The 16,177-nt window shown below is 41.4% G+C and overlaps 1 protein-coding gene across 1 annotated transcript in view; it reads left to right on the forward strand.

The window, feature by feature from the left end:
* Positions 1–16,177, forward strand: part of POLA1 (DNA polymerase alpha 1, catalytic subunit) — a 3,104,727-nt gene that overhangs the window by 1,208,447 nt on the left and 1,880,103 nt on the right. The window contains exon 26 of the mRNA XM_044072304.1: positions 6,212–6,334. Coding sequence (XP_043928239.1) covers positions 6,212–6,334 — 123 coding nt within the window. The remainder of the gene's footprint in view (positions 1–6,211; positions 6,335–16,177) is intronic.

Below are 16,177 nucleotides of genomic sequence, written 5' to 3' on the forward strand. Positions count from 1 at the left end.
TCACTGGATGGTAACTTTAGATCTCAAGGAAGCTTACCTTCATGTGCCTATAAGGCTAAGTTGCAGGAAGTATCTGCGGTTTCGAGCTGGAAATTCTCATTATCAGTTCTCTGCATTGCCCTTTGGCTTATCTACTGCCCAGAGTATTCACAAAGGTTCTGGCTCCAGTGATAGCTTACTTCAGGCTTCAAGGAATTCAAATCTATCCTTACTTGGACGACTGCCTGATTCTGGCTCAAGAAAAGGAAGACCTTCTACAGCATCTGGAATATGTTATAGCAGTGCTAAGATGCCTAGGGTATTCTGTGAACGAAATAAAGTCCAGTCTAGTACCCTCTCAGGACATGTGCTTTCTGGGTGTGAGACTGAATACAGCAGCCCAGATGGACGGTTTAACCCCGGACAAACAAAAGAGTCTGTCACTTTACTTCCATCAACTATCTCATCAGTCCGTGCTGACTGCAAGGACAGTCCTTCAAGCATTAGGGTTCATGGCATCTTGTATTCTGGTGCTTCCCAATGCCAAACTGCATATGAGGAAGCTACAGTGGTATCTCAAAATGTATGGACACAGCACTGCCAGGATTTGGACACTGTCATTCAAATAATACCTTGCCTTCGAAAAGAATTCTTGTGGTGGGCTCAGGAATGTCACCTAAACAAGGGACTCTCTGTGACCCGGCCAGAGGCAAGTCAGATCTTAACGACAGATGCCTCGGACCTTGCTTGGGGAGCTCATCTAAATGGAAAGTGGATACAAGACAAGTGGCCTGCCAGACTACAGCATCTACATATCAACATGAAGGAGATGTTAGCAGTCCAGTTTGCATTAATGGCTTTCAAGGAGTTACTTCTTCCAGGGCAGGTGTTGATTCTAACAGACAACACAACTGTCATGTGGTACATCAACAAGCAAGGGGGAACACATTCTTATCCTCTATGCAGGCAAGCAATGATTTTATGGGAGACTGCGCTAAGCTTGCAACTAACTCTTCAGGCAAGGTTTCTGCCAGGAGCACAGAACTCCTTAGCAGATGTGTTAAGCAGACAAATCATGGATCCCCACGAGTGGAAACTGGATCTTCATGTATTTCAGAAACTGACAGTGTCATGGGGAACTCCAGACATAGATCTGTTCGCTTCTCCACTAAACCACCAGCTGCCAAAGTATTGCACAAAGGGGTTTCATCACACAGCTTGGAAAGTGGATGCTCTGTCTTTCAGTTGGAAAAACCTTCATGTGTATGCCTTTCCACCTCTGCCTCTTCTTCCAAAGGTACTATTAAAGGTCAGACAAGACAGGCCAAGGATGATTTTGATAGCTCCAGATTGGCCTCGGCAACACTGGTACCCACTACTACGGAGTCTGGTGCAGAAGCCTCCATGGCCTTTACCTCTGATTCCTCATCTGTTATCTCAGAAGGACGGTCATCTGCTCAATGTCAAGCTTCATTCTCTTCATCTAACAGCCTGGCATATTCTGTGTTGAAACACAACAGGTCTCAACTTCCTCAACAAGTTTTAAATGTGATTATGGAAGCTAGAAGACCTAGTACAAGGAGAGTGTACGCAGAAAAATGGAAGAGGTTTTTATTTTGGAGTACAGCAAAGAATTTGGAGATTTCTGAGCCTAATTTGAGTGTGGCTCTTCAATATCTTACTGAGTTATTGGACAAAGGTTTGTCCTTCTCTTCCATTAAGATTCATGCTGCAGCAATTTCAGCTCACTATGATTGTGACCCACCTTTGTTTTCGCATCCTTTGTTCAAGCAGTTTCTTAGAGGGCAAAGAATATAAGACCCCACGTAGAGCTCCTACTCCTGATTGGGATCTCAATTTTGTGTTGGGAAAACTTACTCTACAACCTTTTGAGCCTGCAGCTACTGCTGAATTGAAATACTTGTCATGGAAGACTGCTTTTCTGTTGGCTATTACTTCTGCAAGAAGGGTGTCTGAGTTGCAGGCCCTTATGGCAGTAGAGCCCTTTTGATTTTCCATAAGGATAGGGTATCATTACGCACTAATCCTTTCTTTATGCCTAAGGTGGTTTCTAGTGTGGCTTTAAACCAAACTATTCATTTGCCTACGTTTTATGCAGACCCTCAAAATAAAGGGGAAAAGATTTTGCACACTTTAGATGTACACAGGCAATTGCGTTATTATTTAAGCAGAACTAAGGATTTTAGGCAGTCCCAGCAGTTGTTTGTTTCTTTTGCTTTGAGTTCACAGGGCAAGCCTGTGTCAAAACAAACTATTTCTAGGTGGATTGGCTTTTGCATTGCATTTTGTTATTCCCATCATGGCAAGGAGATTCCAGCTGGGATTAGGCCTCATTCCACTAGGGCTACTGCCACTTCAACAGCATTTCTAAGTCTGGTGGCAACTAAGGATATTTTGGAAGCAGCTACTTGGAGTTCAGTGCATACTTTCTCTAAGCATTATCACCTTCCTATCTACTCTAAGTCTAGGGCTGGTTTTGCCACAGCTGTTTTGCAAGGCATGTTGTCAGCTCCTACTTCTTTATGATTTGCCAGCCTCCCTTACCTCTGCTTTGGGATTCTACCCAATAGTCAGGACTGCAGCAATGGAAGACGAAGAACATAGTACAGTTTTGTACCTACCATAAATGTAGATGTTCGAGGATTCCATTGCTGCAGTCCAATTTACCCTCCCTCCTTCCCCTCTGTATTTAGGGGTGGTTGTGTAGGTGAGTTTACATGCTTATATTTTTGTATATATTGTTGTATATATTGTACATGTTTTTGGTGCAGGTTTTTTGGGACTTGTCTTTTAGGGTCTTCTGACATCTGGGGCAAGAAAAGACTGAGGATATGACGTCGGTCATGCGCATTAGTACCCTGACGTACTGACGTCAGTCTAATGCGCCCTGACCGACGTCAGCCTTATACTCTGGTATTCGGGCCGACTGGACGCGGACTATACCCAATAGTCAGGACTGCAGCAATGGAATCCTCGAACATCTACATTTATGGTAGGTACAAAACTGTACTTTCCCTTAGCATGCTTTCACATTTTTTTATTTTACATTTTTTATTTTACATTTGTTGACCGGGCTAGTCTAGCTGGATACATGTCCTTTTTCAGTAGAGGCCTGGGGAGAAAAGCTCCAAAAAACCCCAAAAAGAATAGAAAATTAAAAAAGTAATAGCAGTTAAAACTTACCAAGAACTAAAAAAGCAGTTGTTACAAAAATTTTTTTTTTTTTTTTTTTTAAATATATAAAAGATACATTAGTCTAAGCAAGGAATAGAACTAGCAGTAATAATCAATGGGTATTGTATTTGAGATACAATATCTATGTATACATGCATTATATTTATAATAACTTGGTATTTAGATTCTTAAGTCAGAAATTATTAGGTATTAGAGTAGTTGTAATTTGAAAGGAGAAAAGTTAGTCAGGGTTAGTACAGGAGCAGAGCCAGTGTGTCTTAAGAAAGAGCTTTAGATTATTTTTAAAGAGTGGCAGTGACATTTGTGTAGTGAGATCAGTGGGTAGTAAATTCCATAGTTTTCCTACAGAGTTAGCGTACAGGGCGTCACCTGCTGAGTGATTGGATCTTGAAGTATTAATTAGCAGTTTATTGGAATGAGAATCTTTCAGTGGTTTCTTTTCACACAATGGTCCTTCCAGGAATTACCCATGTCTCACATGATGCTAATTACGGAATCTTGCAAAAGACACCCTTCCTGGTGGATGGTCTCCCCACTAGTGACTCGAGGCAGACCTTTCATGGAATCCCATCCGGTTACCACAGTGACCACGGACACTTCCCTGATGGGGGGTGGGGGGGCATTATCTAGGGCAGACAGTCCAACCTCACTAGTACTACTTGCACATCAATGTCCTGGAGAGGAGAGTGGTGCTCCTAGCATTGCAAGCTCTTCAAGACTCTCTCCCTGCCGGGACTGTTGCAATACAGACGGACAACATGTCAATGGTTTGGTACATCAACAAACTGGGCGGAACCAGGTCTTACCCCTTGTGCCAAGAGGCACTCAGACTGTGGCAATGGGCGGTTTCCTCCCAATGTTTTCTGACAGCAACGCATATCCCTGAAAAATCCAACATAATAGCAGACAGGCTCAGCAGGACTATCCTCATGCCTCACAAGTGGTCTCTGAAACAGGAACTTGTGGATCTTATTTTCCGCAAATGGGGCCAGCCTTGCTGCGATCTCTTTGCCTCTCCCCTCAACAATAAATGCAGCAGCTACTTCTCCCTTGTTCCTCCTCCAGGTCAGACACCCAGGGAAGCTCTAGTGCATGATTGGCCTCAGGGACTCCTTTATGCATTTCCCCCCTTCCCCCTAATTCCAAAAGTCATTCAGAAAGCAAAATCATTGGGATGCAAGATGATCCTCATTGCCCCCTATTGTTCTCGACCGATTTGGTTTCTGTTCCTTCATCCCTATCTTTTAGCCCAGCCTTGGATTCTGGACCCAGTGCCGGACCTCTTGATTCATCATTCAGGCAGGTTACACCAATCCCTCCAATCACTCAAGCTCACAGCTTGGTTCCTCAACTTCCAATCTTAGCTAGGCTCCCCAATGTTTCCCCAGCAGTGCGTGATATTGTTTCCTCTCATAAGACAACTACAAGGAAAGTTTATACTAGCAAATGGAAAAGATTCTCTTACTGGGCAGAATCCAGGAATTTAGATCCTTTTACAGCTCTTGTACACGAGATTCTGGATTTCTTAGCAGAACCGTTTCAATCTGGTGCAGCTGATGCTACCATCAGAGTACAACTAGCTGCCTTTTCAAATTTTCACATCGGAGTTTTTAACTCAAGCATAATGTCCCACAAACTCAAGGCCTTCATGAGAGGTGCATCTCTACTTGGACCCCCAGTGAAAGAGCCCCTTCCACCTTGGTATCTCAATTTGATTCTGGCCTCCTTGATACTGCCACCCTTTGAACCAGCAGCATCGTGTTCTTTGAAATTTCTCTCTTGGAAAACTTTCTTCCCAGTTGCTATTACTTCTGCCAGATGCGTTTCAGAACTCCATACCCTATGTGTTCGCCTTCCATACCTAGTTTTTCACAAAGACAGTTTCTCTGAGAACCAACCCATCTTTTCTACCTAAAATTTGCTCAGAACACAATTTGAGGCAATCCATTTAACTTCCTCTCTTTTCCCAAATCATTCCAACAAGGCAGAATACAGATTACACTAAATGGATGTACATAGACAACTATGTTTCTATCTCAATAGAACTAAAGAGCTGAGAAAATCAGATCAGTTGTACCTTTCATTTGCTAACAACAAGCAAGATCTTCCAGTTTCTGAAGTAACTTTGTCAAAATGGTTATCAGACACCATTGCCTATACTTAACCATTTGCGACAAAAAGATCTTCCAGCAAGATCCAAAGGTCATTCAACCAAGTCAGTAGCTACTTTGGTAGCTTTTCAATCTAGATTGCCCATAGATTCAATTTGTGCAGCAGCTACTTGGGCAGACCCTCATACATTTATTTCTCATTACAAAGTCGATGTGGTCTCCTGGGGCAGGGCTTCCTTTGGTTACACTGTTCTGAAGAGTCTGTTCCAATGAGCCACCCAGGATTGAGGTGCTAGGGTCGCTGTCCCATCCAGCAAGAATGAAGGCAAGATTGGACAACTTAAAATAAAGAAGTAATGTACCTACCATAACGTTCCATGTTAGTTGTCCTTCATTTCGCCTTCCTTCTTGCGTCCCTCCCTCCTCCCCCCTTCCTCGAGGATTGAGAGGAGTTTTTTCAATGGTTTCACGGACTAACTTGTTTTCTTCTTAGTTGCTTCCCAAGCAAACCATGACAATTTACTGTATATCCAGGTTTAATAATGATGGATTATCTTCTATGATTGTCTAGTGTGAGCTATCTCAAACAAGATCTGGGTAGCTGACGCTGGACATTCTGGGATAAGGGGTAGCCTTGAGCCAGTAAAGAGCTCTCGAGCTATAGAAAGCGGCTGAGTCGGAGCTGAGGATTGGCTCCAAACCCATCCAGCAAGAAGGAAGGCGAGATGAAGGACAACTTACATGGAACGTTATGGTAGGTACATAACTTCTTTTTTCTCCACATTAGTTTTGCAAAAAAAAAATAAATAAATAAGTTGTGATTCATGAAATATTACAATTTTGATATTTCTGAAAATGATACTTTGTGTCTGATCCTCACTGAAGTCTGTCTCTTTCCTTTTCAGTATGACATAAGACAGAAGGCTCTGAAGCTAACTGCGAACAGCATGTATGGTTGTTTGGGGTTTTCTTACAGTAGATTCTATGCCAAGCCATTGGCAGCCTTGGTGACCCACAAAGGCAGAGAGGTAAGCAAGTGGACAGTGCCATTTCTTTCATATTTATTACAAGTATTTTTATTTATTGTGATGCACTTTACATTGATTAACTCATGGTAGTTAAGGAGAGAAATTATTTCATTTTGAGGCAGTTATTTGTATCCTGTTTTGTGCTGTTGCCAGCAGTGAGATACAGGCAGTTCTTACCTTGAAGCTCGCTTATGGGTTTCCCCAGTAGTGCCTACACAGTAGTGAATCTTTGCATGAATGTGATTTCCATTTGCATCATTTCTTCCCCGATGATCAGATTAGCGAAATAAAACTAGAATTGTTGCATTTGTTTTTTTTTTTTTTTTTTTTTTGGTAGTTTGTGTTTTTTTCAGTTTCTGTAGGGCTGCAATTTGTTGGATGTCCTTGAAGTCATAATTTTTCTTGTGTTCTGCAGAGGAAAGCTAAACTGGATTGGCATTTACTGTGCACTAATTTGCCTCGAGCGGGCCGATTAATACAGGTGGTTCCGTACCAGACTCATGCAGGAGAATAATAACCCGCATTTTTTGTTGTTGCATTTCGGCCATGAGACTAAAATAAGTCATCAAGATTACTGGCAAGAAATGAAGCCACTGCTGACTGAGGTTTCTTTTTTGGGGATAAACTCCTGGCTAGGCTTGTAAGGGCCCCAGGGCCATTAGCCTAGTAACCTCCTATGATCATATGTATATGAGCTTTTGCCATTTATCCTTTTTCATGAAACTATATATATTAAGAAACACTTCAAAAAATGTGGGCACTGTGGCTTCTGCAGCTTGTGCAGGCCAAGAATTTGCAACACCACTCCAGAACTGGTATCCTTTTACTGCCAAAAGAGCCTTCATCCAGTCCACCCTTGGTCCCCTTCTGAGCAAAAGAAAAACATCATCGACCCCAATTTTTGGTCAGTTTTCTTTTTGTTGGTGTACTTAGACCTCTCTTGTTTTGCAGATTGCATGAAGTGATTGAGGTCAGTCCTTCTATTTTTCAAAACCTCAAAGATGCTAACATTGGACAGCTGTGTCATACAGTTTTTGGAAGAGGGTCCTCTCTGGACCTCCTTTCTGGATAGTTTTTCTTTAAAGGAATAGCTGCCACGACAGTTTCAGGAAGCATCACTCATGTTGAGAAAGAAACCTTTAATGACTGTGTCCAAGCACAGTTTTGTAGCTCCTAGTAATAAAGTTTAATTTTTAAGTAGATGACCAATTCCAAATTAGATTATTGAAGTAGTTTTGAAGAATTGCAGTTTTGTATGAAATTTGGTAATGATAGTGGCATCTGTTTACAGAGCACAGTTGATTTTCAGGAAGGACCCAATGTAGGTTGTTTATAAATGGAGAGAAGAAATGGACCTAGCACATAAAGTTAGGGAACATATTGCTGTCTGATGTGTTACTTCCAGTAACTTGGAACTTTCTATTAATTTGTGATTCATAACATATCATTGTCAGAGAAAAATCTATGTAGAACAGTCCTTTGATTGTGATTAAGAAAAATTTGATCTTGAGGCAACAAGTGCTTAAAATTTAAATTTTATTGTGTATTTATTGTGATAGGGTAATGACAACGCATAATTGTCTTAAGGAAAAAAGTGGTCTACATTGTCAGAGGCGAGCTTTAAGCTAGAAAGGAGTCTCCTGTTAGGATTCTGTGTTCCATATTTGTAAATACTTGTTTGGTTAACAAACTAATGTCTGTAGTGATGCTGAAAGACTTTGAACAGAAACTGTGTTTTTCATTTGTAAGAATGTCACCTGTCACATATGTTAATATAGTGTATTACATGGTTGTAGGCAATTTTTCTAGTATTTTAGACAGTGGTTATGTGCAATAGCAATTTGTTGATGGTTGTTATTCAAAGACAGGTTTGGCATTTTGGGAATAGATGTTACCTGGGAAATTTTGAAGCTGTGGGGTAATATGTCTGTAATGACGGTTATGTTATAGATACGGGTTAATGTTTTGGAAGAGACTTCACCTCATTTTAGGAACTTCGGATATAACTTATTGAAGGAGGAGTTATAGCTGTACTGTAACTTGTATAAAGACTGCATATCAGTTTTGGGTTGATGTCTTTAATACAAAATGAAATAAATGCTAATTATTTCTGCTGCGGTATTTGTGAGTGTGTAGTATTGGAGAGGATGTTTTCAATCCTTAAAAGAGCAGAGTATATTGTACATTTATTTTGTTTTCGTTACTTAGGAAATATGTAGAGATTTTAGGATTTTCTAGAATTTTTTTTTTTTTTTTATTTACTTAGTGACTTATTGTAAAGGTTTGTAAGGGGAGTTTTGTTTTATTTGTGATTATTATAATCACAGTGACTACCAGTCCTGGCTTGCTCCTAAAGGTGAAATTGTTTAAGGCTGATGGTAGATACACTATGGTATTTTATTGCCTTAATGCGTTTCCTTATCCAGGAAGCAGCCTACCTTAAATATGGTCAGAATGTGAATGGTGCTAAAGATAAGTCTGGTTAATTAAAAACTGGGGGCCAAACCAAGCTTTACAGGTACAACATATTCAGGAAATAATTTAAAATATACACTTTCTTTGACTAAATTGAGAATATTGGACTTTGGTCAATCAGTGAGTTGGAAACTTTTTTTTTTTTTTTTTCCAGGGTTTATTTATAGATGTCCAGGAGATTTTTTTTCAATAGAAAGGGCTTAACCTTGATGGGCTCTCTATGTTTTTGGGAGGATTAAGAGTCTCTCTCTTTTTTCCTGTGGCAGTCCAGTATTCCGATCTAGTACAGTATTGCTATTTTCTGTTAAATGTGGTGGTGATTGGATTAGGTTTCAATGGTGAAGGGATGTGTGAACTGCTGCTGATGATACTTTGGTGTAGTGTGATAGTTTAAGTTGTACTAGTAGCTAGTTATGATCTATGTTAGTTTGTTACTTTTTGCAACAGGTATTAGTAATTGCACATTTTATGACAAATAAATGGGGATTTGGAAAGCACTAAGTAACAGCTAGCATATTTGGCATGGTCTTAAATGGAGCAGGATGATTTATGATGATGTGGTGATAAGCTAAGAATGGCCTACCCTGTTTGGCTAATTGTTAGGAAGGTTACACAAATAGTCAAGGATTCCTGGCAGTGGATATCATATCCCATGTAAGTATGGTGAGGATTCTCGAAGTCTGATGTAGTAACAGCAGTGTGTACAGACACTGATTACTGTGATTACCCTCTCTTATTTCTTATTTGCACCACCAAAATTATTTTGTACTTATCTTTGCCTGAATGTCTGAAATTTTATTCACAGAGGTTTCTGTTCAGAAAAATTGAACAGCTTGTTAGGAGCAGTATATTTAACACATTAGGTACCTGTGGTGTAACCTGTGATTTACACAATAAGCTTATTTTTATTTATTTATTTATTTTTAAGTACTGGTTTTGGTTGCATGTAACCTATATAATGGATGTTTTGAAAATAATTTTAGAAGCTAGATGGCAGTGTCAGCTTACTGCACTTGAGAAAAGAAGGGTCTGAATAACAGTGTGGTTTCGTTTTGAAGTAGTTGTAAACATGTAGTTGATAGCGGATATGTTTGGTTTTTTTGCATCAGAAGATTCTTTCAAATTAAAACATTTTGTTTCAACACTGCATTTTGTGTGCAGTTACTTCATGTTTATTATGAGTGGCAGCTTTGTTTTTTAGTCTTATGATTTTTAAGCAAAAGTTTCAACAACAAAAGTGATGAGCTAGCAGTTCTGTCTAGATTCTTCTGGTGCAGCTGACACTTTTGAGTTTCAAGTTTTACTTGTAGTTGCCCATACCACCACAAAAGGGTGTTTTTAGAACAATTTTAGAAACTAGATGGCAGTGTCAGTTTACTATTTTACTATTCCTTTTGAAAAAAGGCTGAGTAGCAAACTCGTGATTCTCTTTTCGAAGTTATTGTAAAACAATTACTTGACAGCTGCTGTTGGTTTATTTACATTGTTTTTAAATAAAAAAAATTTCAGGGTTCCACACTGATCTGTGTGTGTGGCTGTTAAAAGATAATTTCTTAAACATTTTGATATTATATTTATTACTGTATGAGTGAGTAGTACTCTGCAGTTGTATGCTTTTTAAGCAAAAGCTACAACAGAGTGCTGAGTTAACAGCTGTAGTTACAGATAACAAAATCACTCCTTTCAAGTAATACATCCTGTCAAGTGCATCAATACAGCTTACCTTGACTTAGCCAAAACCTTTGACACAATCCCCCACTCGGGCATCATCGAAAACTAACAGAACTTGGCATAAATCCCTATCTCATCAGGTGAGTAGCCAGCTGGCTCACTGATAGGACCCACAAGGTCAAAATAGGTGCCACTACCTCCGATAGACCTGTCACTAGTGGTGTCCCCCAGGGATCTGTCTTGGGCATCCTATTGTTTGGCATCTACTTCTCAGAGGTCCAGGCAAAGACAAAAGGCCTGTGGCTGACCAAGTTTGTGGATAACTGTAAACTGAGTGCTGTCATTGACTCCCCAGATGATGTTAACATACTTTAAAAGGGTCTCACAGCAACAAATGACTGGTACCAAAGTCATGGCCTTAAGTTAAATGCAAAAAAATGTGTTATCATACCATTCAGCAAAAACACGGCTCCTACTGATTACCACATTAGCGACAACCCCCTAAGCACAAAACCTGTGATGAGAGACTGGGTACCCATGTTGACAACAATCTCACATTTGACCATCATGTAGTGACAGTGGTCAGAAAAGCCTTTTACTTGGTTCATCTCATAAGTAAAGGGTTTGCATCCAGAAAAAAGGAGGTTATTACCTCTCTGTACTTCTCCCTCATTAAGCCAGTAATTGAGTACAACTCCCCATTTGGTATGTAACTCTCCAGACACCTGCACCAACTGGAAAGGCCACAGAACTACCTCACTAAGAGAATCCATAGCCTCCAACACCTGTCCTATGTGGACAGGCTCAAATCACTATCGCTCTACTCTGTATCATACAGATTGCTCAGAGGTGATCTGCGTCTCACCTACAAGACAATCTCAGACCCTGCTCTACTAGAGATGCTCCATATCCGTAAGTCTAACTCCTTACTTAGTACCTGATCGAAAGGCTTAAATCTAAAATGTGTCATTAACAAAACCTGCTGGAGAGACCGGTTTCTCTCCCAGAGGCTGCCCCGTCTCTGGAATAGACTCCTCATGCACGTCAAGCAAAGTACGTCGCTGACCCTCTTCAAGCGCAACCTTGATGAGTGGATGGGCAATCACAGAGTTGTCCCAGGGGGTTCCAGTGTCCCGTCTTGACAGGGGCGACAGGTGCTGATTGAGGTTTCTTTTTTGGGGATAAACTCTTGGCTAGGCTTGTAAGGGCCCCAGAGCCATTAGCCTAGTCATCTCCTGTGATTCTTTTACAAAAGAAACTTTTGGTGCAACAGGTTCTTTGTTTCTGTATGCCATAATTTTCCTCTGTCATCTCCTTCCTCAGTGCTGGTGCTCAACCCTGTCAAAGTGAATTATAAAGTTTGTAAACTGCTCATGGCTATCGCTTTGCACTTAACATCTTGGCTGATTTCTTCCTTCATCACAAATAGTATTTTCTATAAATCTGAATTTTTTTGCACAGTTGGTGCCTTATACTTGGCCTAAGTTTGGCATTCTGATTCTACATCATGTTCACTTTTTACTTTGAGAAAGAGGTTGAACTTGCATTTAGTGAGAAGAGAGCAACACACTTTAGAGACTTCACTTCTGGAAATTACAGTGTATAACATACAGGGTGCCTTTTCATATCTGAGCTGTTGTGGGAAGATTTTCCTTTGTAAGGAATATAAACGGATGTATTTTGTATTGCAGTGGCACTCTCTGAGGGTGTAGAAACCATGTTTGAAGAATGCAATGTGTGGTTTTGCAGCTCAGCTAGTGGAAAAAGCTTTCAGTCATTGATATGAGATTTTAGTTATACTGCACACACATTAGTTGGACCTGATTTCAGTTCCTCCCTTTTGTACATTTGTGTGTGGTGTGTGTGCGCATGTGTATAGGGTGTATATGTGTGCGCGCATCCGGCCTAAGTAACGAGGCTAAAAGCTTACGTAAAGCTGTAGTCCCGATATATGAGCAAAGCCTTGGGGTTAAGTGTACATAAGTGACTGAATGAGTGCAAAAACTTTAGTATCTCATGGCCAGTTTGAGCGTAGTTGTCAAACCCATCGGTCTGTTCTACATGTAGTTATCTTCTGCTTCACTGGATGTTCTTCGTGTTTCACTGTTGCAGTCATCACACTTGGGTTATCTGCCTGCAGGTAGCCCTCAGTCAGCCCAAATACCAGAGTCTTGGGATTTCTGCGTCGGATGCTGTCGCTTTTTCCATGATATCAGATCATCAGGGGTATAAAACATGCAGCCGATGCTATTACATCAACTTTTCTTGCAGAGCGGAGCCTGAAGCAGAAGCCGTTCCCAAGTGCTGATCGGCCGCCTCCTGAAATTTTAATTTTTCCAGTTTCAGACCTGAAGTCTTCTAAAAGATAAGTACCCCGTTGGGGATCATTTTTTCTTGCTCTAACCGATGTCAGAAAAAATTAATAATGGTCTTGCCTGTGGAAAGCAAATACCTCACAGAGATTATCATTCTTACTGCGTCACCTGTTTAGGCCCAGACCACGACGTTCCTTGCTGTCAGTTTTGTGCCCTGTTCAACACCTGAATTATTTGTCATTGGGCTATTTTTGTTGCTAAATTCTTTCGCCCTCGTTCTCAGTATTCCGAAATGGCTTCTGTGAAGGCTGCCAGCCTAGCCGGATAGAATTGTGCAGATAATTCTGTCATTTGTAAATATAAATGTTGAAATACAGGCTTGTTGTCTTAAATGAAAACAATGCTGTTACAAAAATGTGGCAACAGTGCTGTCTACTGACCCAGTAAAAGCATGTTGTGACCCTTTGATCTAAAGTCGGCTCCAGTCAGTCTAGATGAAGACATTCTTTCTATTGTTTTCACCAAGAGTTAAAATTGCTAGATTTAAGCACGCAAATGTATTTTTATTGCTCTGTTCCTGACCAGCTGCAAGATGATAAAAGGAAGATGTTAAGAATGTAAATGCAGTTAATGTGGAGCCTTGGAACTCCAGGAAAGTGTAAAAATGATGTAATGTTTATCAGGTCTGCAGTTTTAATTTAAACAGAGAGAATCAGAAGGCATGAAGCTTTTTTGTCTTGATCAACCAACTCACAGCACTGCCTCTTGCTCACATGTAAGTTATCTTAGACTTGTGTTTTCTTTTAGCGATAGCTAGAAAGTTTAGACTGTACTACTGAATTATTTTAAGTATTTCTGTGTGATCTCTGAACTCTTGACTGGCACTGACTGTGTAGTACAAAGTATTGTCTTGTAGTTTTAATTATTTATTATTAAATATTTTAAAACCTTTTAACTGTGGCTGGTTTGTGTAGAGATACGTTAAGCTCCAATAGTACATTGCATGTATATAAGGATGCTGTACCAGGTCACTCTAATAAGCCTTGAGACTGTTTAGTCATACCACCAATTGGATAAAAACATTGTACAGTAATAATTGGACACCCTTTAAAGGGCCTTTGAGTAACTTATAATTATTAGCTGGGTGGTGGCAGGGTACTACTATATAGTCTGGGTAAATGGGGCACAGCTGGAGAACCTGTGCCAGCCTTCTCCAGAAGTGTCTGTGTGGTTGTATAAACTCTTATCTCAATGTGTGTGTGTGTGTGTCAGCTACTTGGGCAGGGACACGAAGCACTGGTTGGACAGAGAGGGTGCTGAAGATTTTAGCTTGCCCAGCTAGGCTGAGATCTGGACCCTATAGCTGTGCCAGTGGGAAGCCTTATTGGGGACCTGGAGAGCAAGGGAGCGACCAGCCCCATACTGACTGTGATCTTTGTGTGCTCTTAAGGGAAATCGCACTTTACTGTGTGTATTTATCTTTCCTCATATATGAGACTCCCGCTCTGGTGTTAGTGGTGAGGATTGAGGCTCCTTGATTGCTGGGCCAGGGCACGGGCGTCACATATTGTTTGGTAGCGGTGGGATATTAATTAGTTGGCAGATACTAATTGACTTGTAGTGGTGTGGGTAGAGTGAATCCTGTTGCTTTTGTACAGTGAGCTTTGAAGGTGTTTTGTACTCTAAAACAGCCATGCAGTGAATACTCAAAGTTCAGATCACAATTATTTTATTTCTTTTGTTAGCTTAGTTAGTCAGGGTGAGCAGGCAGCATGTTAGCAGAGGAGTATGGAAAGCTGACAAGGAGCCAGCTGGCAGAGATGTGCCAGGCTAGGGGACTGGTGCATGGAAACCTGACTAAGGCAGACCTGATTGCAGCCTTGGTTACAGCTGCATCAAAAAACAGCAACAAGGAGGACAGTCAGACTGGCAGTGGAGATATAATTCCGTTGGAGAATGGACAGCGCAACCTTTCTGCAGTGGACTTAAAAATCCAGCTGGAGCTAGAGACTTGAGTTGGAGGCCATGCATGTGGAATTAGAAGCAAATGAGAGACTGCGACATTTGCAGGCTGAGGAGAATGAGAAACTGTTACATCTGCAAGCCGTGGAACAAGAGAGGCAAAGGCAGCATGAGAAGGAGATGCTGACTCTTCGCCAGAGTCATGGAGGTAATGAGGAAGGAAGTAACTAGACCCCAGAAGCACAAAAGGCCAGTAAATTTCTTCCGCTGTTTAAAGAGGGGATAATTTTGATAGTTTCATTCATATGTTTGAGAGGGTATGTAAACAGTATGAAGTTGACCAAGGGCTCTGGGTACGGTTCCTGACCCCCTTACTCCATGGTAAAGCTGTAACTGTTCTGTCCAAAATGTCTGATGTTGCATGTTTTGATTATACTGCTGTTAAGAAATGTGTTTTAGAACTGTTTAAGCTAATACCTGAAACGTATAGGAAAAAGTTTTGTGAGCATAGACGCAAGGCAGATGAAAGTGTGTGTGAATATGTTGCTGAATTGAGCACTTATTTCCATAGGTGGGTGAGTAGATGTCAGGTCACCACTTATGAAGGGCTGACGGACCTTTTGGTGAGGGAACAAGCCCTTAACACTTTGCCTGAGGACATGAGGATCTGGTTAGCCGATAGACAATGTGCTACTTCAGATGAGTTGGGGAAGAAGGGAGACCTATACCTGGCAAGCAGGGCAGCCCTGCACAGGAAGGGGACCCCCCCCCAGTACTGCTCATGGATCTAAAGGAACCCATGGTGGGCAGCACAGACTGACACAACAGAATCTGCCAGTAGCAGGGGAAGCCGATAGTCCAGGTACACGTCCAGGAGCTAGGGTTAAATGTTTTGAATGCAACCAGTGGGGCCATGTGGCATAGAGATGTCCACAGAGGCAAGGTGGGGAACCAAAGGTGAAGGGAGCCAGTAAGTGGGAAAGACAAAATGCCAATAGTAGTTTGTCTTGAGACAACAGGGGTACTAAACTACCATCCTGCAGATGTTCTGAGAGGGAAGGACGTGGATGATGCAGTACCATGTGCTTATGCAGTTACAAGCGATCAGGCTAGGAGTCAAGCATGTGGGTCTGGTAGCCTGGGGGAGACCCAGACAGGCTGCATGCTTGCAGCCAGGACTGTTGAAGTGGTTACTTCAGGGAGGGAGCTACTCTGTAGCAGTGAGACTGAATGTGAGCCACAGCTGCTTGTGGGTACTGATGGTCCCTTGGACAGAGTGACTGCAAAGGTAGAGGTGAGCTGTAGTACCCAGGCTGACAGTGAGTCACCACTGTCAGAGGATGCCAGACTTCATGTGGAAGGGGAGCTGGGAAAGGTTACAAGGAGAGAGTTGAGAGAGGCTCAGCTCTCAGACCCTACA

This window comes from Protopterus annectens, chromosome 5.part0 (assembly GCF_019279795.1).
Source record: "Protopterus annectens isolate FY-2018-M chromosome 5.part0, PAN1.0, whole genome shotgun sequence".
NCBI lineage: Eukaryota > Metazoa > Chordata > Ceratodontiformes > Protopteridae > Protopterus > Protopterus annectens.